This window comes from Varanus komodoensis, unplaced genomic scaffold (assembly GCF_004798865.1).
Source record: "Varanus komodoensis strain SLA01 unplaced genomic scaffold, ASM479886v1 scaffold39, whole genome shotgun sequence".
Lineage (NCBI taxonomy): Eukaryota > Metazoa > Chordata > Lepidosauria > Squamata > Varanidae > Varanus > Varanus komodoensis.
This window is the reverse complement of record NW_025335922.1, coordinates 463,349-488,291: the sequence shown is the minus strand read 5'-3', so window position 1 is coordinate 488,291 and position 24,943 is coordinate 463,349. Positions and strand designations below refer to the sequence as shown.

Genomic DNA, 24,943 nt, shown 5'->3' with positions numbered 1-24,943 from the left:
ACTCTATAGACTAATTGCTTAAATCGTTCGAAAAGTTTAATAAAAATGGGATACATTTGTGGGGAGAGCACATGTCCATCATGTGAGGATGCTTACATACAGGGAGGTAGAATGGAAAAAAAATCTCAGTAACACACAAACACACTCAGTAACACACACAAAGCAGCAAAGAAGTATGATAATATACACACCAATTCACAAATATTGTTTAAAAGAGAGTACAAAAATCCAGGAATATATAAAGAGAGAACAGGAATATATGAAGAGAAATCTGGAAATACAGGAATATATTTTGAGGATGAAATAGTACAAAGTAGCTACAGTAGTAGAAGCAAAGAATCATGTAAACAGTTACCACATGTGAATAAATTCTAAATTCCTTCTGTACCCTATCAATGTTACATTGATATTGTGGCAGTTAGTACAGGTAGTGAAGCTTTACTGTAGGCCTACCATGCTGGAATTCTGGGTTCTAGTCCTCATAAGGTCCCTAAATAAACTCTCTCTCTCTCTCCTTCCATATTTAAGAATCAGCCTTCCCCAACCTGGTACCCTTCAGCTATTTGGAATTTCATATCCCATCATCCCCAGTCAGCATGGCCTGTTGTCAGAAATTCTAGGGATTGTAGTCCAAACATACAGAGGATATTAGGTTGGAGAAGGCTGCTTTGAATACAATAGCAGCTCAGTTTTGTGTACTGCAGAGCAGGGCCTTAGGTGAAAACTTAAATTGCAAGTTACATAAGCAGAGCAAGTGAGATTACAATTCAAAATTTCCTGTTTCATAATTCACACATCACTTCCTCAGAGCTACACGGTTATATGTAAGTGAATTTTTCTCTTCCCATTTCTAATTTCCAAAAGGGTAGCCAAGTTGTCAGGCACAAAATTAATTTGTATGAGCTTTATACTTACGTAAAGCTTGACATGTATAATTAAAGTATTAGGAAAGAAAAAGGCAGGAATAGAAACTGTTACATCAACCTGCATCTGTACTCATACTTACGTGTGTCCTCAAACTTAGTTTAAAAGAGTCTAAACAGACTCCATTTCCAAAAAATCCCACAAGAGGGATCACTTCAGAATCTAATCACATTCTGCGAAACCATACCTGTTTGCAAAATCTCAGAAATCCAATGGAATATGTCTTTCCCCATAAGCAACAAGTCCCATACATACAGCTAGACCTAAAAGAAATACAACAAGATAGCTAATTAGTAAATGATCAATACTGTGTAATAGCAATGTCTAAATAAAGCATTTAAATGGTTATGATGTTTGGCAGATGTTTTACAGGGTTTTTTATTTTGATGGTTATAAGAAGTATATTACATAAAAGAAAATGAAAAGCAGAAAAGATTCAGATATGACATCAGAGGTTTCAATAACAGGATGATTACTTTTAGCCTTTAAACAGAGTAGGATTAAAAATCAATTTATTTATTTATTTAATTTAAAACTTTTATATGCTGTCACCACATGCCTCGGCATCTTGGGACAGCTTACAATGTAGAGTAAGTACACAAAAACATGTACATAAGTACACAAAGCATGTACATAATTTGATCCTATGCTTTTCCTTCCTATCACGCATCAGGAAACTGAAAATGGCCTAATACTTAATCAGACACTTTGTCCGTCTAGATCACTACTGTTGACACTGACTGGCAGTGATTGTGCAGTGTTTCAGTCAGGGGTTTTCCCAGCTCTCCCTGGAGATGATTAGGATTGAACCAGGGATCTTCTACTTGCAAAGCAGCAGCTCTGCCCCTCCCTTTCTTCAGGCATGGCAAATTACAGCTACAAGTTCAATCAACCCCCCAGTGATGTTACTGACAGAACTCTCAGTAATTTTAAGTTAGATTGCACTATCTTTTTCTATCCATGGTATCTGACACTGTCAAAGGTGTTTTTGCTTCTGAGTACCACAGATTCTTGGTGTGTCAAGAATTATCAGGGTTAATTTGAAATTAGGCAGAAATGCCTGAGGATAGTATGTGGCTTTCGAATGTGTGGAGGAAACCCAGATCATGATTTACCTGTCTTATCCTCCCTCCCACCAAAGAGGGACAGATGGCCAATCTATTTTAAGGAAATGTGGATACTCACTCAATAGGCTTCCCTCTGATCTCAGACATGATGGAGCTTTCCCCACCAAGGTATTCATAGCAGAGGCTAAGGAAGTTGTAGATTACAAAAGCTGCAGAAAAAGATTAAGCCAGCAAAAGTCACTCAATATCAAAGTACTTCAAACTAAGGAAGTTGCCTTACATAAAACCACAAAAGCGGCATTTTAACTGTTAGTATTATTTGATCTTATCTGGCCAGGGCGGCTTATTTTATATTGTATTTTTTGGATTTTTAATGTTTATATTTATTGTAATTTATTGTTGTAAGCCGCCCCGAGGCTTCGGCGAATGGGGCGGCATAAAAATGTTTTAATAAATAAAATAAATAAAAAAAGTGCAAGGGGGATAGGGGAAAGAGACCAGTAAGCACTCTTATCAGTTCTGAGAGAATCTGCTGGACTGTCAGTCAACTAAAGATAGCTTAGGGTGCAATCCTATGCATATTTAAACAGATACAAAAAAGGCATATAACTCCCAGTATATTCAAGCCAGCATGATTGGCTGGGATGTGCTGGGAGTTGTAGACCATTCTTCTGTCTAAACAATCATAGGATTATAGCCTTCGTAGATTACCTTATGGGATCCTAAAATTTATTAAAACTGCAAATTAATAAAATAATTGAAAAAGCATTCTTTCTTTCCTACTCAGATGGTGAAAAAACTGTCAGCAGCTTGAAAGGAGGTTTCCATCCTGTAAGAGAAAAACATCTTTTCTATGTGGCACATGCCATCAACAATTCTTGTAAGTACTTCTATATCTTTCTTCTTTTAAAATCTGTTTTCTTTTAATATATCATTTTAAAAAATTGATTTAAAATATAATGTACGATGGCAGGTCACAGGGAAGCCACTACTAATAGCAATAGCTCAGTTCTAAGTAACTTATAGAGTGAAACTATTCTCCTGTTGCTACTGGCCTGAGCCAATAAGATAACAGAAATGCTAAATTAAGGGAGGATAAAGTCACAAGGGGATGAAGCCTCTTGTGAAGCAAAAAAAAAAGGGGGGGGGGTCCTTTTCAGCTTTATGTAATGACACAAGAAATGACCACAAGTCAGCAGGCAATTTTTACTAGATGGAAAAACATTGCATAGTTACCCTAGGCAGGACAACTTCAGCATACAAGCCAGAGTGTCCTTTATAGTAAGGGTTCTGGTTATAGCCTCTATAAAAGACTTGTTCACAATTTCAGTCCTGTTATCTGATTATTCAAATAAAATATGCAAATCATCATACCCAGAACCTACATGGTACTTTCTCAAGTCTCTCTCACCAGCCTTATACCATGCAAGTTATATAATTACTCCATATAAACATTGACCTGTTCCTTCAGAACGTGCTCTGTGACCATAGGAAAACATGACCTGTTCAAATGTCTTTTTCCTTGCATTTCAAATGCCATTTCTAGAATCACAGTGCTCTCTAGTGTCATTCTGGAATATTGATAGTACTAGTTGGGAGAGTGCTTTTCACAAGCCAGTTATGCAATTTCTTGCTGCATTTTCTCCCTTTAAGCACCTCCTAAGCACCTGAAATTTTTCTCCCTTTAAGCACCTCCTAAGCACCTCCCTTAAGCACCTGCATTTTCTCCCTTTAAGCACCTCCTATCTAAATACTGGCCCGGTAACAAAATACTAGAGTGTAGTTTGGTTTTGGCATCCATCAATGGTCATGCTGAAAAACAAAGAGAATGATAGCTTGGTGCCAGAAGGTTCTGATCATGGGGGATCCATTCAGGTGTCTGGCATATCATAAACTGTGACCAAACTTCTCCCATGACAATACACTAGAGTAGCTGTGAGTGGGGAAGTCCAAGATTCAAATTTCATCTAAATCATGTACTAGCCCATGTGCAATATGAGGACCATGATACAAGCCTGCAGGACTATTTTGAGAGTATTGAACTATTGTATACATAGTCTTTTAATACCTGAAATGCAGTATCTTAGTCCCAAGATGATCAACAGCTCCTTTAGTCACATTATGAAAATGTTATGATTAGAAGAATGTGTGCTCTGCTAAAGTTGTAAGTCAAAGATGTTGAATGATGACTCAAGACCAACATGGCAATTCAAAATTTTCAAGATAAATTCATTTTAGTAGGGGGTATCCTTTCAAAGCTTTAGAAAGTTAGAGCTCCCTTTATCACAAACTATTTTGTTATTACATACATATACTTTCCAACTGACAGATTTCCTTGGGGCCATTCACAACCATCTACACGGGAAAGCAAAGAGGATGTCATAAATTCACTTAATCCCTATTTAAGCCTTGGTTTATACTAGGAACGGGCAATCTCATCAGCTCTACATAGCATAGACCAGTAATTCCCAACCAAGGATATGCATACCTCCAGATGTATGAACCAAGACATTTAGGGGAATGTGAAAAAATTGAATAATGGTGAGAAAAGGCATGTACATCAACAGCGTAAGACAAGATACAAGCCAAAAGTTGTGAAGTTAATGGAACATTATGAGGAGTGGTACAGCAGGCTTTCTTTGTTATTTAACCTAGAGAAAAGTCCCGCTCCCTCACTTTACACAAGTGAAAAACGGTTGGGAACCACTGGCATAGGCAATGGTGAAGAATCATGGAAACGTTAGCCAAACCATCTGGGCAGTCACAAGTTGCACACCGATGGTGTACAGTGAAATAATCTTTGAAATAATTCCTGCTTTGCCACTTCTTGCAAATCACCACTCTCTCAGCCTCTCTCTATGATTTCATATTCACTTACAAAATTCTTATATTTCTGTTTTGTCTTTCAGATGCATATATTTTATCCTTCTTTATATGGCCAACACAATTTCAAGCAAAGTTTGTGGAGATGCAGATATGCGGAGCTTTGATGTACTGCATAGTATTATTTGGTCTTGTAACTATGTTATTGGTATGCTCCTTCATAAACAACCGGCACCTGGGTCTGTTGCAGGTGTCACTGTGATTCAGTGCACAATTATAACAGCTTGTGAGCAGCCTGGATCTAACTTTACCCTATCTATTTCTTTAAGAAGAATAGGTTGCTGCTCCCTTATGATGTGTTGCAAAACTTATCTGAGAACCAAAGTAGATCTTAAATATATCTTTAGCAACTTTATCAGTAGTTTATTAAGCATGTGTGGGGAAGAGAGTATCATTAAGATTGAAGCAGTGAGAGCTTTCCTTCCAGGACTGACAGCATTTGGGGGGCAGGGGAAGTAATGCTAATGAGGACCCTAACAGGAGAGAAAATATTAATTCAATACCACAGCTATACACTGACCCAGGCAGCATCTTCTCTTATCACAGAATTTTATAGGACCCAGTGGATTTTAAACTTTTTAAAGTCAGATTCCATTTCAGAGAAGTTCCCAGGAGTTGCATTCCAGTGCCACCATGGGCGAAAGGCAAAAGGAGCAGGACCACAAAGAGCACGAAAATTCAGTATATTTTAGCTTTAAAAAGCTGTTGCAGCCAGTAACTAAGCCTAAAGAGGGTCATTTCAATCTTTAGAATAGGGCAGAAAGTGCACCAAAGCCAGAAAAGTTATGAGAAAAAACAGGATCAGGAAAGGGGGCATGTCTATCTGGGCAACTCTGGAGGGCTGGACTGGGATCACAGTAGAGCCAAATTTGACCCCCCAGGCCTGAGGTTCTCCACCCTGGATTACATACTGACTTCTCAGCAAGAAAAGACTTGGTCTAGTCTAGCAATCTCCTGCTTTTCTAGATATCAACCAAATAAGCTTAGTTCTTTTGTGGAAGAACCAAGGTGCAATGCTTTCCAGGGAACTTCCTTGTCTTCCTTCTAACACAGGAAGGATTAATTACTGCAGAAGCTGCTCATTCAGAGCCTAGTTTAGTAGGAGAAAAAGCTACTCCCTTACATATCTCAGATATGTATTTAATGCTACAATTCCATTCAATGCAAGTCCCACTGAAGAATATTGCCATCCTTTCTAGTTTAAGATGATATTTGAACAATCAATCAGGATTACTGCTTAAACATTCAAAAATCACTAAATGCAATAGATTTCTACATGTTTCAAAAATTCAATAGAAAAAGGGGGAAGTGCAAAATTGTACACACAATAAATTTATTGCTCTGTGCAACAATAAATATAAGGTTATATAGTGGATATTTCCATTAAATTTTTTCTATGGGCAGTCTTTCTGAAGGGAAAAACCACTGTTGAAACAAAGACAGATTCCTACTCTTTCCTGTTTCCATCTTTTCCTATGCTCAGTTTTGGAACTTTTTGTTTTGTTTTGTTTTTTAAATAAAGATAGCACAAGAGGGGAGGAAAAGCAAAAAACCCTAGCACCCATCGGTATATAGGCCAACCAGCTGGACAAGCCAACAAACTTTAGTATGTAGGCGGACCCTCTAAGCAGATGTGATGTTTGCAAACTCCCTAGGCGAGGTAATGGGGATAATAGCTGTTGCTAGGAAATGAGTTTCACAGAGCAGCAGGCTTCCTGCTACGCCTTTGTATACATACACAGTGAGGGTAGAGGAATGGGGAAACCAGGCCAACCAAAGATGGTCTCTGGATTGTGTGCACACACAACTGCCATCTGTTATCACATCCCCATGCATTGTCACAGGCGTGAAGCACCCTGCTGATCCTTCATGCAGATTAAGCTGTTCATGTGCCAAGACCCTTCTACATAGAAATTAATTCATTGTCCTCATATAAGATGAGGTGTAATGGAGGATACAGCCATGAAAATCAAGCAAGCTGAGGTCTACTAAGTGTTTCTGGGGCTGTAGTGAGCCATTAGCACAGTGTTGTTAAATGACACCCCCCCACCCCCCCACCATTGCCTACCCAAGCTGCTCACCTGCTTACGCAAGCCCTCAACCAGTCTGCCTTTGGGGGGGGAGGGGCTTGTTTGTTTTAACATAGGCTGCCATGGGGCTTACAACCTTGTCTGTGGCAACTCTAGCTGGGTACAAGAGTGACAAGAAGGCTGGTGGCAACTGTGGCAGGTTCAAGTACTGAGGGACCCTTTTCAGCCTGTGGCCTAACAGCAACTGCATGCCTGTGCTGACCATTGATACTGCTTGTCCCAAAACAAGCATATAAAAAACCACAAACAAACAACAGCAGACAGTAAGTCCTGTAGAAAGAGAATATCTATTCATCTGAGCCAGTGCATTTTAGTTGAGGATCCAGAAAAAGATTGCTTTCCCCATTTATTTAAAACAAGAACACCATGCTGATGTCCTTTTCCAACTGATGGTAAAGGACCTCTGTAATTAATATATCTGTACTTTTCCAGTTAGGAGTTTCTCTGTACTGTTTCAGACACAGTTTAGAAAGAGAAAAACTTGTCATGTATTGCCTGGTCTTGGAATGGGTCTTATGGTCATGAACATGAGATCATTCACAAATATTCCCATCTGAAAAACTGTAGGATTTGCATGAATTAAACCACAATCAGCCTAATTTAAGAAACTCTTTTGTTGTATTTAGGATAATATTTACAGTGACCCAAGGCATCACAGAGGTCCATAAAATTTATTTTATATACTTCCTACTTTTAACATTCTGGTGTGGGATCTTCCCCAGTCTGGAGGGAAGTACAGATTGTGACACTGATTTGGAATCAGAGCGGGGAGTTGTAGAATCAGGCCTAGGTGTGCGAAGCCAGATGATTAAGTTTTACCAGACCTCCCAAAGGGAAGGGGTTAGATGCAGGATGCTCATACGGCCTATACCAGGGGTCAGCAACCTTTAACACTCAAAGAGCCATTTGGACCCATTCCCCACACAAAAGAAAACACCAGGAGCCGCAAAACCCTTTTGACATCTAAAATGAAGGTAACACTGCATATATCGTTTTTTACCTTAATGCTATGTATATCTTCCTTATGATTTAGCTGCAGCTCTTGTTCAGTCACTAAAAACTGTTATTTTTAATCTTACATTATAAACTAGTAGGACTTCTTTCATATATTTTGAATAGGAGAACAGTTTCCTGAAGAGCCAAAGTCAGTGCTAAAGGGCTGCATGCATTAAACAGCAAACCCCATAAGTACGTCAGCAGTAAAAGCAAATGAATCTGCCCAAGTATCATTAAACGTTTGGTTTTCTTCAGAAACTTTTCTTTTCTTCGATTTATCCAAGCGCTGTGCCAGCACGGGCCGCGGATCGGCCGGCACAGGCCGCGGATTGGCGGCCGCCACCATGCCAGCCACAGATCAGCCGGCGGCAGCCACGGATTGGCCGGCACAGGCCATGGATCGGCGGCGGCTGTGATGCAAGCAACGGAGCAGCAGCAGAGGCATTCAAGAGCCACATGTGGCTCCAGAGCTGCAGGTTGCCGACCCCTGGCCTATACCATAGAAACAAAAACCAAGTGAATCAGAAGGGGTCGCCTGGGCCATCTAGTCTGACCCCCAGCTCCAGTCAGCTCTGCTCATGTAATCCCCAACATGTGGTTGTCCAATCTTTTCTTGTACACCCTCACTGGTGGTGCCTCAATCACCTCCCATGGAAGGTCCTATCTTGGGGGTCTGTTTCTTCACCAGGGCATCTTTCATGGGAACAGGGAAGTGGGTAGAGGTCTCTGCAGGAAAGTGGTTGGGGTGTCCCTTTTGGTGTGTTGTCAACTAAAGAGGGTGAGGCAGAGGCATCTGCTGAGACACAGCAACTGCCTTGGAGACAATTTTCCCTATCCAGATAAAATGTCCAGAAGTGTTTTTCAATGGCAATTTCCCTGTATTTAAGCCAGAGCAATTTTGCTGGAAGCAAAATACTGGTTACCTGAAAGACTTCATGCTTCCTGGAATTGTCAACTAATTGGGTCATATTCTATGAACTGAACACAAGAATGATTGGGATTTTTGTCATGATGCTCATGAACTTATTCCTATCAAGGAAATACTGTGTCATCTGTTAAATATGTATCTTCATTGAGACTGTAAAGGCTTACAGGTAGTTACTGGAATTAAAAGGTTTTACTGAGACTTCTGCCTCAACTCTGGCAAGTCAGGTTGCAATATCTGGGATCAATGGCTACAAAACTGATCCCTTCTGAGATTATTTATTGGCTGCAGTCTCAGATATCCCACAAATTCCCAGCTAGAAGAGCTGATTTAGTTGTAGTCTGCTCAGAAAACTTAGTCATACCTCCTCCTTTATTATTCAATGAAAAATCATTGGCATCATATTACATGAATCACCAGAACCAAAGGAGCCTTGCCTCACTGTATCCTCTTGAGCTCTCATCACTGCACTACTGAATTCTGTGACAATACTGAACTACCTTCTTATCCTGTTTGGGAAAATGCCCACAAATTCAAAAGCAAATGTTGCCTTTGTTCAACTGTGACCTATCCATTTTGATCTAGATCCTTTTTCGGCTGTGATGAACAGTTACTATAGCCAAAACCCTGGCATCCCCTCCCTCTTAGATTGCTGTTGTAGACGTCCTTGTTTAACTTGTTACTTCTCCATTATAATAGGCCAACATCATTTTTAGCTGGGTCATGATCTGTGAAGCAGTTGCATAAAAGTAATTCTTTCCTACAGCTCTAGGCTCACATACAAAATACCCACTTCCCCCCTTCCCTGTTCCCATATGCTCCAACATCTCACCTTCATAGCAATCTCGCACGGTGCCAAAGTAAACATAGTACTGGTCATTGGTGAAGAAAAGGAGGCTGAGCCAAGAGTCAACAGCATAAATGGGCACAATGAAAAGGATCCGGACAATATAGCGTTGCTCATTGGGGCAACTGTAGCAGCGTAGGTGCATGTAGATCTGGATGAGAGAAGATGGAGATGGGGTAAGAATCAGATCACAAAAGCAGTTGTGTATCATGCCTACTATGAGAAGGGCAGCAAGAGGACACATGTGATTCAACGATTCCCACTTGAGGCCACCTACCAGGAACAGCTAAACAAATCAGGGACTCCCCATCCTTAGTTTAATTAGCTTGATGTCTGAACTAGGAATTCTGACTTGTCTTGTGTCCCCCAAAGCCAGGGTTTGTTCTATTGTCATTACAAGCTGAACATTCATATCTACCTATTTATAATTTTGTTACAAGAAAGAAAGGGGGTGGGGAGAGGATTTCTACTACATCAGACCAAAGTTTAATCTAGTTTCCAAAAGAGGCCAGCAAAATGCTTCTCAGAAGCTTGCATGCAAGACACAAAGACAACAGCCTTTTTGATTGTCTTTAGCATATCCAAAAGTTAAAAGTAAACACAGTAGTAGCAACTCTACCTTTTACCTAGATTCTCATTATGTTTTTCAGCAGGCCTTTGACTAATTCGTTGATTTTTATTTTTTGCTTTTAAAACTGTATTTGTTTTTCTGTGAGTGTTGTAACCTACCCCTAGATTACATGGGATGAGAGGTAGCATATACATGTTATAAATAATAAAAAGATATAATCTACAACAGATGGGCAACTTGTGACCCTTGTGATGTTAGACAACAATTTTCATCATCTCTCATCATGTGCTATGCTAGCTAGAGCTAATGGGAGTTGCAGTTCTCCCTAATTTTTCCCTGTTTTAATTCCATCTAAACCAGTGCCTATGACTATGTCTTGGATAGTGAGTTCCATTACAACATAGAGACAGTGAAAAAGGAACATCTTCCCTCTCTTACACTCCAAAAACCAGTGACTTGGCTACACAACCAACAGGACTAGCATGATGGGCATGTAATAAGTGACCAATTAATGTTCTGATGTAGCAGAATTGACAAAAGGTATCACCACTGCCTGAGTAAATATAAGGTAAAGTGCTATTCTGATTCATAAATGAATAACTAGATTTACTTAAGTCATTTGTACAGAGAGTTGATCATCACTGGTATTATTATTAAAAAACATGATGCTTATTCTATGCACTAAGAATGGGCAGTAGTACAAACTTGGAAAAACGCCAAGGATTATTAAATATCAAGAATCATGGCTCGTTGTCACCATCATTAACATCCACATGCCCTTTTTTCCACTCACTTTAATTAAATGTGCAATATTTCTCAGCTAGCCAACTGCAATGCTACAAGGGAAGTGCATTACTAACATACTGCTGAAGATGAACTGAATACAACTTAGGTTTCTGGAATAAAGGCCCAGGGCCTATCATGGCAATCAGTTTAACAGTGTTTGCAGGTTGACAGGAGACAAACTTGATCTTCCATATCTTTGACATTGCCCTCTTTTTCCCTACATGTTACTGCCTAGACTGTTAGGTAAAACACAGGCACTGTAAGTTTGATGACAAGCTGAGGAAACTAATTTGTGGGCAGCTGCCTGCCAGCTATAGTCTTAGGTACACACTGGTACCATCTGCATAGCTCTGTGGTTTGTTCTCTCACATGCACAACTGACCAGAGCATCAAAGTCCTATTTTCTTTCAGCAGTCTTGCTATTTTTAGCCATTTCATTTCCATGCTCAAAAGTCTATTGAAAACACAGCCATCTTGCCATTGCAAATGCCTACTTTATGGCCCTCCAATAAATTTCCATAATGCAAATAAAAGTTCCTTCCTCTTCTTCAATGTAGTACTAGGGGGTGTGATTGAAAGCATAATGTTAGGTGTGGAAATATAGTTGGAAGTAGCTCATATCTGCTGTGGGATATAAACTATACAAATGGATAGGGCTTGAAGCTAAAAGCAGATTGAGCTAAGCCTCGATATAACAGCAACCACTCTGGGCAACAAGTTCCATCCATACAACATGGCCAAGGTTGCTATAAGGCAGAACAGGTAAGGCTACAACAATCCTGACATGATGCATTCAACCTAGTAAGTTTAATAGTTTGCATTCTGGGCTACATTTCAACAAACCAGCTTAATCTACTCCACATCTCATAACTTCCTACTCTGCTCTTGAAATACTGATCACAGCAGCTTCACATATTGTTTTTTTAAGGATAATTATCTCAAAGGCATCTCCTGCAGAGAGAGATGCAAAATATGACAAAGCAAAGCTGGCAATATGAGAATGAGCACAGAGCACCATTCCAGTGCATGAGTTTTTTCTTCCCTTTTTGTCGCAGTTGAAGGTGCCTAACTCCTACTTCATGGGGAGCAGAGAAAGGTGTCTTTATAGAGTGAATTCAAAATAATAAAGAGACTTTGTTTTGTTTTTTACCTGATGGCAGGTGATTAGCAGTGCTGTCCACACAAAGAAACCTGAGATGGCTTGAGCAGCTGTGGTCATCAGAAATATTGGTTGCTCCATAACAGTGGGGCTGCCATCCTCCGGCAGCCAGGATAAGTTGGAAGCTGTAACAGGAGTGCTAGCTGAGGAGCCCAGCTCAGGCACTGAAGCAACTCCAGTCCCTACGATCATCATGTCTTTTGTTATTCACTGTTTGGCTTTGGGTTCTTTAAACCTGAAGGGAAAGCAACAACAATAAAACGCTTCAACAGAAAGAATTCAAAATAGTAGTAACAATCTACTGTTGTCAAAACACCTCTTCTCACAGGTATCTCATAGTTTTAGAAAACTTTTTTGTCAGAACTCCTAAATTATTTCAAGATAAAGACACACAGGAAATATTTAGAAGAAATCAATCATGTACCTTTGACACTCTTTAGCCATAGGGAACACAGGAGAAAGGACAAAACTTGAGGAAAATAGTTTTAAATTGGAATTGCAGGACGTTTTTGAAAAATTACCTAAAAGCAATCCCATAAGTTTGATACTCTAATTGGGACAATCAGTCACAACCTTTCGAAAGTTATTACACAAAGAATTGAAAAAATGTTTTAAAAGCCTAGGATACAACATTTGAAGAGAATTAGCATTGAGATAGTAGGAAGATAATGAATGCTTCTAACATCAAGTAAGCAGCCTTCCCTTAATTGCTGCCCTCTAGACTTTTTGGATCACAACTCACAAGAATTCTGACAGCTGTCCATACTCATTAGGAATGACAGGAGTGGAAATCAAAAACATCTGGCAGGTACCAAATTGGCGAAGGCTATAGTAATCTTTTCTCTGTAGTCATTCCATGAAACAAGAAGTATTTACAGTGGGTATGAGCTGACTTCAGAGTTCTACTTTGTTTTTAACTAGAACCCTGAATCCACCAATGGGAACCAGGTGCACCATCTTACTGAGGTTGCAGAGCCAATAATCTATTCTATCCCATGAGCCATATGGACAAGTGAAAATCTATGCCCAAGTTACTACATTTTATAGACTCTAACCCCTCTTGGGCCTTCTCCTGCAGACTGTACTAAATATGGACTTTGAACAGGCAACAGAAACTATCAAGCAGCACATAGCAAACATTGAAAGACAAAGTGATCGCAATAGAGCCCCTGAATTCTATCTTAGGGAGGACTATGGACACATTGTAATAGTTGCATCCTATCTCAAACAGTTGGAAGTCCATAAACACAGAAGGGCTTTGACCTTGGCCCAGCTCAACAGACTCCCCTTGGCAGTTTTGGAGGGACGACACAAAAAGATCCCCTGGTCAGAGCACATTTGCCCCTGTGGTATGGAACAGATAGAAACTACAGAGCATGTCCTGTTGAGGTGCACATTCTACAGAGATATTCGCACTGCACTCATTTCCCCACTGACTAATCGTTTCCCGGGCCGTACAGAACAACAATATATCTATATATTGCTGTCTGACACTAACCCAACAACAACATACAGTGTCGCTAAATTCTTTGCGGCTGCCATGGGTGTCTGAAGACAGATCCTGAGGAAGTGTGGCTCTACCTAGTTGGACAAGGACAAAGTATGGCTTTGTCACTGATTTAAGGGAACTAATATTGTGTCAAAGTATTTATTAATCTGACTGGAGTTTTAATATAGACAATCTTTTATGTATTTTCTTCTTTTTTTAAATCTATGTATTTATTGAATGCAACTGGTCTTTGACTGCAATAAAGGTTTTTTTAATCTATTTACAGACTCTAAAACCCTGATTTAGAAGGGGAAAAGCTTGCTCTGTTGTTGTCAAGAAACCCTTGCCAGTCTACTGCAAATCTATCATTTAATTCTGCTATCCAGAAAGAAACATGGCGCCACACAAAGCACCTACTCTTCAGCTAACAACAGGCTTTACAAGGTATGTGTACATTCAACCAGCATACAATACTCAGCAATATATTTCTCAGATGACCAATCTGTTTTCAGACATGTTAGCCTAGCACTTAAAAAAAAAACACAGAGAAACAGAACACTTCAATTATTTTGAATGCAATGGTATCCATCCAGATTGTACTATGAAGTCTGAAATCCTGCAAAACTGTTCAGAATATAAAATTGGGCAGAGAGGGAGAGTGCAGCGAAAGATCTTTTCTCTATACTTGTGCTTAGTCACACTATATAGCATTTCCTCTTTTTCAACATAAGTGACCCTTCAAAATCTCCCATATGACTGAGTGTTCTGACAGAATCAAAACCTAAGTACTGTATAGGAAAACAAATTCCAAAAATGTATGGTTCAAGTGGCATTTGCTTTATCTATTTATTTAAAATATTTTTGGACCGCCATCAACTCAATGAATGCTAGAAGTGATGTACAATAAAATGCATACAGATACTACAGTATTTTAAAATCAAGGGATCTTTATAAAAATAGAGTGTGGCATTAACTATTCAAACAACCAGTGGAACAGTATATTCTTCACCAGACACGTAAAGGACACTGAGCAGGAGTCTTCCTTAACCTCCTTGGGGACATTCCACAACAGGGTTGCTGCTACCCAAAGGCCCTAAGCCATGGGTCCTCAAACTACGGCCTGGGCAACGGATCTGGCCTGCCATGGCCATTTATCCGGCACATCTCAGAGGTTTTCAATGCGCTACGTGCATGCCATGCATGCCGCTGCCCGCCTCGCCTCCCACACGGGGAGGCGGAGGTTTGCTCGTGAGGAAATCCTTTTGGACTTGCTCGGAGAAAACCATCTCCAAGTGCACCAGCTGCTGCATCGTGGCACATGCCCGACCCCGCCTTGCCTCCCCTCCCCTCGCCCGCCCCAGCGCGCCCAGGCACCCCGCCCCCATCCCGCGGCAGCCCACACCACCCGCCGGCACCGCCTTTCTAGCCCCCGCCCAGCACTGGCACCTTTCAACTGGCCCCCTGGTGAAAAAGTTTGAAGACTCCTGCCCTAAGCATTCACTAACAGCAAGAAGGTGGGACATCAACAAAGTCCAAGATGATGCATGCAAATTTCAGACATATTCTTAAAGGAAGAAATGTATTTTTCTGATCTTCTGACAATCAAGCCATTTAGGGCTGCCTAGGAAACAAACAGTACTTTGAACTGAGCACAGAAACAATGGGAAACCAGTGAAGCTGTTTTGAGACTGGTAATCTATAAAATGCAGACCTTACAAAAGTCTGCCGCCATGTTTTGCACTAGCTGAAGTTTCCAAACAGTCTTCAACGGCAGCCCCACATAGAGTGTATTACTGTAAACTAAACCCAAAATAATTAAGGCATTGATTATTGTGGTCAGATCTACATACCTTCCCTCTCTTTTTATTAGTTATGCTCACTGTAAGGATCACACCAAAACTAAAAAGACATAACAGCAGTTCAGAAGAGCCAATTTTCTTGAAATGAGATTACAAACAAAGCAGAATTGGCTCTAGGAAATATTCTTTATTGGTATTTTTGTGGGTTTAAAATGCAGAGACACAACTATGCATAAATTGTAAAGTTACATACATTAACAGGATGATTTGAGAAATTGATTATTTCTATATGCATATCATCTATCATCATCAGACCAGCGAGCTATAAAGGAGAATGAAAAATAGGACACCTGTGCTTTGCTTTCTTTCTGCCTAACAAGAAAAGAGCAAATAAGGTAAGTCTATAGAAAGAAATAACTGAACTCGTTTCAAAACAGATCTATTATGTTGTTGTAGATGGGCCAGCAGCCACAACTCTAGTTATATAACAAGTCTAATTCCAGGTTTTAAATATATATTTATATGTCATTTTTATTACCAAAAAATCAACCATTTGAAGTAATATTTTTGTAAGTGCTCTTTGCCCACTGATTTCAAATAAGTCTATATAATTACAGCCTAGGATAAGAGCAGGAAATCTAGTGTCCAGCAAATGTTTTAGTCTACAACTCCCATAAGCTGTGACCATTAGCTATGCTAGTGGGGACTACTAGGAGTTTTAACTCCAAATACTAAAGGATACCAGGTTGCCTATCTCTGGCCTAAGACAATATGTTGAAATCACAAGAGGGAGACAAAGGCTAATGAATAACTAGTGGGTTCAAGTGAAGGAGACTTAATGGTAACAAATAATGAGAGACAAATAGGGCTGGTGGTTCAAAACCAACACTTTGCAAAGAAGTGTGCTTTGATTAGGGTTTCCAAGTAGGTAAGAATCTGAGGAACTGTGATATTTTAGATCAACCTGGCCAATCAGTCCTAGCCAGTCTGGCCAATTATCCGGGATTATGGAAGCTATAGTCCAAAACATCTGGAGAACAACTTGTTGTGAACTGAGTCAGTTTTAAGCCTCAATCTCATCTCCAGTATGGAGATGATAATACTTGAAGAACTGTTATAAGGATCACTAAGACAAAGTGTTTCACATGGACTAAAGCAGCAGTGAGCTACATCCAACCTGTGGACCAGATGTGCACCTCCCTTCACCCCCCAAAAAGGTAAACAAAAAATAAAATAAAAAAATAACGGTGATATTAATCCTACAAAGTACTAAAACACCCAGATTTAGATTGTTTTGTAGTTAAACTTGACCCATATTAACTATATGGGTGAAATTTAGCTAAACTTGACTCATTTGATACTCCATAGCACTAACATGGCTATTTTTTTCCATAAACTTTTCCGGGGCACCCAATAGCATGAGGCTAACAGGAAGGCTATGGGGCAGAAAAATAGTTCCTTGATTCCATGAAGTTTCCCGTTCCTCTCATATAACTCCTCCCATATAACTCTCATATACCAGCCAAGATTTGAGATGAAAAGGAGATAAACATTACACACACTTAGAGAGAGTAGCATAGGTAAAGTTGGTGCTATTTTTATGCATATACAAATTAGTACTAATTACCCAAGTCAGTGCTATTTCCATGCAAATGCTGCTTTTGTTTTACTGTGTGAAGTGCTTCTTCACACAGCAAAACAAGAAATTAGCATTCAAGTTGTGTTTTTAACTATATTTTCTCTTACTTTTTAAAGTCTATGGGACAGCACTCTGATGCTTACCAAGTTGTTGCTCAGAAATTATCTAAGTCCAATTGGGTTTATCCATGGCACAAAGATCTACTTTCAGTCTCTAACTGGAAACTGTTCTTACACAGATATGCTGCTGAATTCCTCCTTTATAAACCAGGCATGTGTAAAGTATAGCCCACCCAAAGTTGCCAAACTGCAATTCCCATCACTATTTGCTAGGGCTCATAGGAGTTGTAGTCCAACAAGATCTGAAGAGCCCTTTTCTGTACTTTTCTCAATTCTGTAGTATATTTTTAAGATACAGTCACCAGAACAATACACAGCATTCTAAATGTGGTCACATCATCAATTTCTATGAAGACAGTATAACATAACCAACTGTATTTTTATCTTTTTTCCTAATTACAGCTAAATTTGAATAATTTCTTGTCCTATCTGGTTATGCCTGAAAAATGGTAAAATCCTACATCCATACATCTACTCCCATTCCTTTTCTCCAACTGACTCAAAGGCTGCTGTGTCGTATGTCATGACATCATGACAGAGGAAACCACTCTCCACTAACCAGGCAGATGGCAGGTCTGCACTAACTTTCATTACTGAACAAAAGAATGTTGAATATAATAAAGTTATTGTCAGTAGGTACTCCTCACCTGCCTTATACCTTTTGGGATCTTACCTCAAACTAGTTTATCTTCTGGTCTGTATGTAAGAGTTTGTCTACCCACACCAACCAGGCTGCCTGTCCATAATATGATTTAGCTATCTGCACAGCAAAGTAGTATTTGCAATCATGCTGGGAAGAACTGAACAGCCTGAATACTCATGAGATTTTTGTCCATTCATCATTTTTTTATCCAAACAGCTGGCAGTGTGCTTGGTGAAACAAAAGACAGAAAATGCCATTTGGCATTTAATTAAACATTTAATTCCAAGCAAGTGGTTTTCTGCTGTAAAGGCTGAAAAGAAATGACTAACAATAACTGTTTTGTCTAGAGAATGCTCACTAGGTAATTAAAGGTTTTTAATTATGTGCATATTGAAAAAAATCTTTATTTAGACATGCAATAACATTACTGTCCAGGTCTTAAGTTTCTCAATTTATCCCAGAACAGGAAGATACACACCTCTTTATCTTTCCTTCACAAAAAACAGTGTCTTCTTCACTTTGCTACTGTTGATTATTTCTCCTTTAGTCTATTTGTCCACTTGCTTGGGTCCAAAACATTGTTCTATACCAAGACAACCAAGTCACTTTCTATCACCCCTCATCCTCCACCCCTGAATGAGATATGCTGATAACAATGAAGCCCATTTACTATGAACCACTATATTTCTCCAAGAGTTTTTCTGCTCTATTAATTTTTGCTGTTTCTTTCACAGTCCTCTTTGTTTTGTTTTTTGGTAGACTGACCCATATTATAATAGGTCAGCATACCGAAGCCAGTCCCCTTTTTAGAAGGAGACAGGAAACAAGAGGAAACGGAGGAGACTACTCCCAGCTTACCACTCTTCCTTTGACAATAGGATCAAACATTGCTGCTGCAGGGTGTGTCTGTTTCCTGGAATCAGTACTACAATCAGTCTATGCATATCACCAGACCTGTGCCCATGGCCTTATTGCTTCTTACCACTCAGCTTACCAAGTATAGGGAGGCACACAGGTGGTGACAAAGTCACTTTCCTTCAAAATGAAGGGGTTTGGAGACAAAGGAAAGTTGTGTTTAAAAGAAAGATGCTTGAAGCGTGAATTGAATGCTGAGTGAAGCTTCATTTTCATACATTATTCCATGCTACAATAAAGGGAACAGGTTCCCTTGTGCCCTAGCCCTTCAGAATAATGCCTGTTTGTCTTTGAGTCTGACCACCCACGAACTTCCCTAGGGCTATGTAATGTTTTTGTGGCTGAGGTGAGATTTGAACCAAGGATCTTACCAGCTCTCAATTCCACTTATTGTATGGAGGCTATTCTATCATTCTGTGAAAGCAAAAACAATCCTGTGGTACCCCAAAGAGTTAGCAGGTGTGCAAGTCAGCGACATGCTGTTCAATAATATTTTAAGCTACAAGTATGCATCTCAATGTTTACCTGGAGTGCAGAGGTAGAAATTCACTGCCTCCCTAGTTCTCTACTTCCCTGCTGACAGTCCAGAGATGTGTCCCTCCACCCAGTTCCACACACAAATTCTTTTCTGAAGTGCCATTTCCACCATTTGTTGTTTAAACCAGAAAACACCGGGCAAATGCAGGAGTCCCCAAAACAAGAGAATTGACTTAATACATTCTAAAGTACCGTATTTTTCGCTCTATAAGACACACTTATAGAGCGAATGGGTGTGCGCCCGACTCCCGGGATGCTGCTGGCCCGCCTGCACCACGTGGCACCACCTGGCCGGCACGTGCTCAGCGCACTCTGCTCCACCCCCCTCCGGCGCAGGTGAGAGCTGTGCCGCTCAGGGGGAGAGGTGCGGAGGAGGAGCCGCAGGCTTTAACCCGCCGGCCGCATGGAGAGACGGACTGCTCACCCCCACCGCCCAGGAAGACCTGCCGCCGCCGCTGTGCTGCCCAGAAGACCACCGCCAGCACACTGCCGGCCCCACGTGGCACCACGTGGCCGGCACGCGCTCGGCGCGCCCTGCTCCGCCCCCCTCCTCTGGCGCAGGTGAGAGCTGTTAATCGCAGGTCGGTGTGTGTTTTCAAATGGCAACCCGTCTTTTAATGAAGCCCATGGGGAAGTGATGGGGAATGTGCCTGTGATTATCAGGAACTTTTCCATGGAACACTTATCTGTTAGTTGATCAGACACATTTTTTTTAGGATCAGTGGATATTTGAACAGCATTACCTTCGTGTATTAAGTTTATTCTTCAAAGGCTACTTAGTCCGCTGTGTGTTTGATTTACCGTACAATATCTCATTTTTTGTCAGAAGTTTTTTTCTATTATTTACTAGTAGGGCAGTGTGGACATTACTGGCTTTTTTAGATTTGTTATTAAATTGTCTGCAGCAGCTCTTGTATAACTGGTGTAGATTGTGGATTCCTTCAATAATTCCACTACTGACTAAGAAAGTGATGTCAGTGATTGTGAACAACAGAGCTTCATCAATTCTGACTCTAGTGATGATGAGTTCTATGGGTTCAATGAAAACTAGAAGAGTACTCGAACTTTAAAGTCTCTCTTTTGTTAATGACAGTGATGATGGTTCTTAATGCCACTGTTGACTGCTGTTCACTATACAAGGTTGAAATATGGTATTACTGTATTCTGTTATAGTTTATTAAATAGTTTAGTAAACCATTTGATTCAGAATATTTTTTTCTTGTTTTCCTCCTCTAGAAACTAGGTGCATCTTATAGAGCGAAAAATACGGTAAATGAAATTTTACATATTGCCACCTAAAGAGGAATCCCTTCATAACCCTACAGCCTAAAAATACCTAACTTCACCATTGTTCCAGTCCATGTGATAGATTAAAAAATTATGGGTATTGTACTGTAGCCTAAAAATAAATTGCAGTTTAAATTCCATAAATAAATACCATTCTTTCACTTTAATCCCCTTCCTTTGTTGACTCTTGTGAATGGTTTTTCTATTGTAAGCCCAGAACTGTCCTGTATATTTTGTAAAATGCTATGTATGTAGATGGTGCCATAATAATAATTTGTAAAAATGTACACATACACACACACATGCATACATTTATACATGTGAAATAGCACTTATGTCACCAGGGCTATACCTTTTCATGTGTAAGAGGTTTCATATTCTGATTTTGAAGTCCACAGCTTGAGACTGAACCATCCTGAAGTTTCTACATCTGATTTCAGTATACACAACAAAATAGTTCAAAACCAGAGATACTCCTGACTACTCTAAATATTTAATATAATGTTACCAAAAAGTTGCATAAGATAATGTGGTCTGTTAAAGACACATAATAGCCATAATGCTTGCCTTTAAAAGAACACCTAAGGTTTATATTGTTTCCTAAAAGCTTATAGGTTCAGACTACAACAGGATGGGCAGACACGTCTGGACCAATGAGTACCTTCCGCAGATAAGGCAGATGCAGAAAAATCTGGGGAAGCCATGGAAACAACTCTCTTACAAGAGATGGAACATATGGAGTTACTGCAGGATTGTACACTACGAACAACAGTTGCTGGAGATGCTGCCTTGCAGTACTACAGGCTATCTTATTTCTTCATCGCATGTGCTATAGCTTTTATTAGGACTGCAACCACATGGTGAGGGCAAAGGCTAAAAGGGTGATCCCAGTCCAACAATAATTATTGAATAGTTTTAAAGAGTACGGTGTGCAGCAGGTGAAATATGCTAGCTAATTCTCCCCATCTCCTTTTGCTTCCTGTAAATTATATCCCTCTGGGGTTATTAACATGATCACCACACTACATCTCATGCTCAAGTGTTCATGCTGCTGCTCCCAGGGCACAAGCTGATGCGTTGTCTGCTCACCCAAAGTTTGCACTGCAAAACAATGATAACTCTGAGTGAACACTCTGCAGACTGGTATCAAAGAAGATCTAAAAACAGGCAACACACCAAAGTGGGCTACATCACAACAGAGTCTGGCATTCTGATATCCCATACAAAAACAGCGTGCTCTTTATAAAGTGACCACCTAAATAAAGTACATGCTGCCTTGGGGGGGGGGGAGACTCCTCCCATCCCAATATTTTCCTAGATATTATTTTCAAAATACATCAAAGTTTAAGAACAATTTTAGCTAAGAGCTTTGTTTATTCCCTTTTACCACTATAATTGGCTTCAGAACAGTTTTTAAAACTATACTCAAAGGGCTTTGGCAGAAAGGAATCTGATCTTGAAATACCTAACTATAACTCAAGAAGCATGCAGCCCTAAAAGCAATGACAGGGAGCAAAATGGGGAGGCATGAAATCAAAGGGCGAGGGGAATCAAAGGCCAGATGTTAAGTCCTGGGCTCCATACAAGTTCATCATTGTTCTGCAAACCCTTTCCTCAGTTTTCTGTGCCGCAGTAGACTGAATTTTAAGAAACTGTCATGACCAACAATTAAGGTTTGTTCCTTAGAGTTATGTAATTACAAATTTATAACTAAAAATCCAATGGAATTCTTCAGTTTACTGATTTGCTGCATTTATCTCTAGTCATCTGGTTTCATCTCATACAGAATCTGCTTTTCAGAAGATTGAAAATGCTTGGCTAAGCTATATGTGGAACATATTTTGTAACTATTACAAACTGCATGCCAAAATTATAGAACACTATACAGTCAACACATTCCACTTCCACTCAATCTAAAAGAATGTTATTTATATTACAGCCTTCCTTGGCATATATCAAAAGCAAAATAATTATGATAGTTTTTATATTACAGAAGTTCAAAAATGCCATTGCACCTACCTCATGATAGAACAGCTAACACTGACATTGTAAAATCTAGAATAAATTACTCCTGTCCCCTTGTAAAAACAAAGTTATGAATGGGTCTTGCACAAAATATACCCTGTCAATTCACATTACTTTTGGAATTTGGGCACAAGTTCTCAAAGTTGAAGGCCAAAATATACACATGATCATGTTATTAGATGGTCAGATCTTCACAAAAACACAGAGTGGAAAATCAATCATTTTGGTGAGGCCATTTCTATCTATGTTACAGGGGAATACAGTAATGCAACTATATCAACAAGAAGAAGTGATTAAAAAGCACATGGAAAAGTGGCATTCAATATAAAAGTGCATTCAATATAAACTGATGGAGCATAGTGTTTTAAGTGGGAGGCAAGTGGACAAAAAACAGTCCAACAACAAAAGGTTCAGGGTTTCAAACTTTTCTTGTAAGTTCACAGAATGCTTGATCAGTATTACATTAACAGTATATACTAGAAGCAGAATTGTATTTAATAGATACAATTCTGCACCACATAAAGTGCACCTCATAAAGCTAATAAGCTCACACCAAATTACAGTATTCTACTTACTGCCACAATCAGTGCCAAAGCACATTAAGGCCCACGCCATACCACTCAAGATAATACAAAGCACATCTAAGCTAAGCACAATATAGCTGTGTCCCTTTTCACTCATGCTGCGTGATGCTGTTCACCACAGTTCTTGTCATATTCAATGCTTATGTAGCAGTAAGTGTCACAATCCATACCACATACCCCCACGTTGACATCTGGTAGTAACTAGCGCTATTGGCATTGTCAGCAGGACATGTAGTATGAAATGTGCCACTTCTTCAACCCATATTCAACACCCAAACTAGGTTAAGCTATTTGAGCATCATGTCGCAATACTGCAACATGTAGGATTATTATGGTGCATTTTATATGTTCATGTTATCTTGAATATTCTGAAGTGGAAAAAATCAGCCCACAAACTTCTAGAATCACACAAACATAACCTTTCCCACAACCACATTCTGGACCACACACACACACCAACTAGGATGCACAAGTAAGACTGCCTTGCAGTGGCTTCCCTTGATACCCACACTCAAGTTCTGCCACGTTGTTCCCCGTCAGGTCTCTGCTATGCCAACCAGCACATCTGTATCTACACCTGCTCCCCGAGGCTGCTGCAGAGACCCTCGTCCAGCTGTGCCATCAAGCCCTGGCGAAGGGGCGAGCTGCCAGTCCTCTGTCAGGTCAAGCACCACTACTCCCAGACCCCGTTCAGCACCAGCCGAAGTGCCGAGGAGCTCTATCCGCCTCAGAACCACCCTGTGGTACAATTCGGCGGTTGCCTGGTCCCCTCCAGCGCCACTACAGCACCTCAGATACAGTCCCCTCCCCTCCCCTGCCCACTTGGCCCCCTCACCGCCACGCGGCACCAGCCCGACTTGAGGCTTCGACGCGGAGAGGTCGCCACTGCCTGTTTTTCCCCACCTCCTGCAGGCTCCGCTCCGTCACTCGGGGGACGGGCAGAGCTAGAGGCCCTTAGGAGTCCATAGTCAGGAGAAGTCTCTCGCCGGGGCGAGTGGATGGCTTCGGAGCCGCTCCGTCCCGTTACGCGTTGCCTGCCCGCTCCTCCGTCCGGGGCTCTGGCTTATGCTTGCCGCGGCCCTGAAGGGTTCCGATGAGGGATAGGAGGGGGGCTATGTGGAAGAGCGGCGAGATTGGGCAGACGAACGCAAGAGACGCTTCTGCGCAGGCGCCGTGATGGCGCGTCGTCCCCCTCCCCGTGCGCGGCATCCCTCCCGCCCGGGGGAAAAAGGGAGGAGCCACGAGTGGATGACATAACCGGCGGCCTCTCCGGGAATAGCGTGGAGTTGTTGTTGGGATCAGTCCGCTTCACAGGCAGATTTTGAGCGGCCCTTCTCTGCCGGCGGAGGTTAAAGAGACTCTCCCCCTCTCCCGAGGAGTGTATTTTGTTTCTAGTCCGAATCTTGCAGTTTGTGACCGAGTCGTCCTCAGGCAAAAGGGGTGTAAGGGGGTGGCTCGTTGGGGCCGAAGCCCCAGATCTTCCATTTGGAGCCCCGAATGTGTGGGAGGCCTTCTGCTGCAGCATTCTGCTGCCCGGCGCACTTGCTGAAAGGTACAAGGGCTCTGATAATGTCTGCTGCATCTGGTCCCACTGGAATAGCTGGCACTTTGCCCACCTCCTGCTGCCCCCCCCTAAAACTTTTTATCTGAGGTTTTCT

General features: G+C 40.8%; 1 protein-coding gene across 3 annotated transcripts in view; it reads right to left on the bottom strand.

The window, feature by feature from the left end:
- The window catches only part of TMEM184B (transmembrane protein 184B), a 44,436-nt gene extending 19,981 nt beyond the window's left edge, over window positions 1-24,455 (bottom strand). For 2 of the 3 annotated variants that reach the window (XM_044441000.1, XM_044441003.1), the window contains exons 1-5: window positions 24,189-24,455; window positions 12,240-12,483; window positions 9,718-9,883; window positions 2,110-2,200; window positions 1,112-1,187 (exon numbers count right to left, since the gene is read on the bottom strand). In XM_044441000.1, coding sequence (XP_044296935.1) covers window positions 1,112-1,187; window positions 2,110-2,200; window positions 9,718-9,883; window positions 12,240-12,443 — 537 coding nt within the window. In that variant the 5' untranslated portion in view covers window positions 12,444-12,483; window positions 24,189-24,455. Of the gene's footprint in view, window positions 1-1,111; window positions 1,188-2,109; window positions 2,201-9,717; window positions 9,884-12,239; window positions 12,484-24,120 lie in introns of all 3 variants that reach the window. The other variant, XM_044441002.1, reaches the window with a different exon arrangement.
- Window positions 24,456-24,943: the final 488 nt, after the last annotated feature.